This window comes from Myotis brandtii, unplaced genomic scaffold (genome assembly GCF_000412655.1).
Source record: "Myotis brandtii unplaced genomic scaffold, ASM41265v1 scaffold1166, whole genome shotgun sequence".
NCBI lineage: Eukaryota > Metazoa > Chordata > Mammalia > Chiroptera > Vespertilionidae > Myotis > Myotis brandtii.
The window spans coordinates 533289-533988 of NW_005354034.1; the positions used below are offsets into that span (position 1 = coordinate 533289).

General features: G+C 60.7%; 1 protein-coding gene across 1 annotated transcript in view; it reads left to right on the top strand.

Moving 5' to 3' along the window:
• RASGRF1 (Ras protein-specific guanine nucleotide-releasing factor 1) overlaps positions 1–700 on the top strand; it is a gene marked incomplete at its 3' end in the record, with an annotated part of 74947 nt that overhangs the window by 14492 nt on the left and 59755 nt on the right. Inside the window, exon 3 of the mRNA XM_014529208.1 lies at positions 77–184. Within this exon, the coding sequence (XP_014384694.1) occupies positions 77–184 (108 nt within the window). The remainder of the gene's footprint in view (positions 1–76; positions 185–700) is intronic.

A 700-nucleotide genomic window follows, 5' to 3' on the forward strand; every position in this document is an offset into this window, starting at 1 on the left:
CTCTGCCAACAGCTCGCTGGGCAGGCGCCGCTAGTTGCGCGGACGCCCCGGTAACCGGAGCTCTCTTCTCGATGCAGCATTATTTCACCGTGAACTTCAGCCACGAGAACCAGAAGGCCTTGGAGCTGCGGACTGAGGATGCCAAGGACCGTGACGAGTGGGTGGCGGCCATCGCTCATGCCAGGTGGGTCTCCCCCAGCCCCCGGGTCCGGGCACGAGTGGCGGAACCCTGAACGCGAGGGCCCGATCGGGCAAACCCACGCCTTACGACGAGGGAGGAAGGCAGCGGAGGAGAGGAGGGGGGATGGGAGCTTGACCGAGACAAAGCTTTGGCATCGGAAGGTACGCGAGGTTCGCCCTGGCCAGTGTGACTCAGTGGGTAGAGCGCCGGCCTGGGGACGGAAGGGTCCCGGGTTCGATTCCCGTAAAGGGCACGGACCTCGGTTGCAGGCCCCTCCCTGGCCTGGACCTGGTCGGGGCACGTGCAGGAGGCAACCCATCGATGTGTTTTGATGTTTCTCTGTCTTTCCCTCTCTCTTCCACTCTTTCTAAAATTAATGGAAAAATATCCTCGGATGAGGATAAGGAAAAAAAGAAAAGTTATAAAAAAAATACATCAGTCCGGCCCATGCTGTGGTAGTGGAAGCCGAGGGTGTTTCTGGGACACCCCACCCAGTCAGGGTCGGGGGGGGGGGGCGGG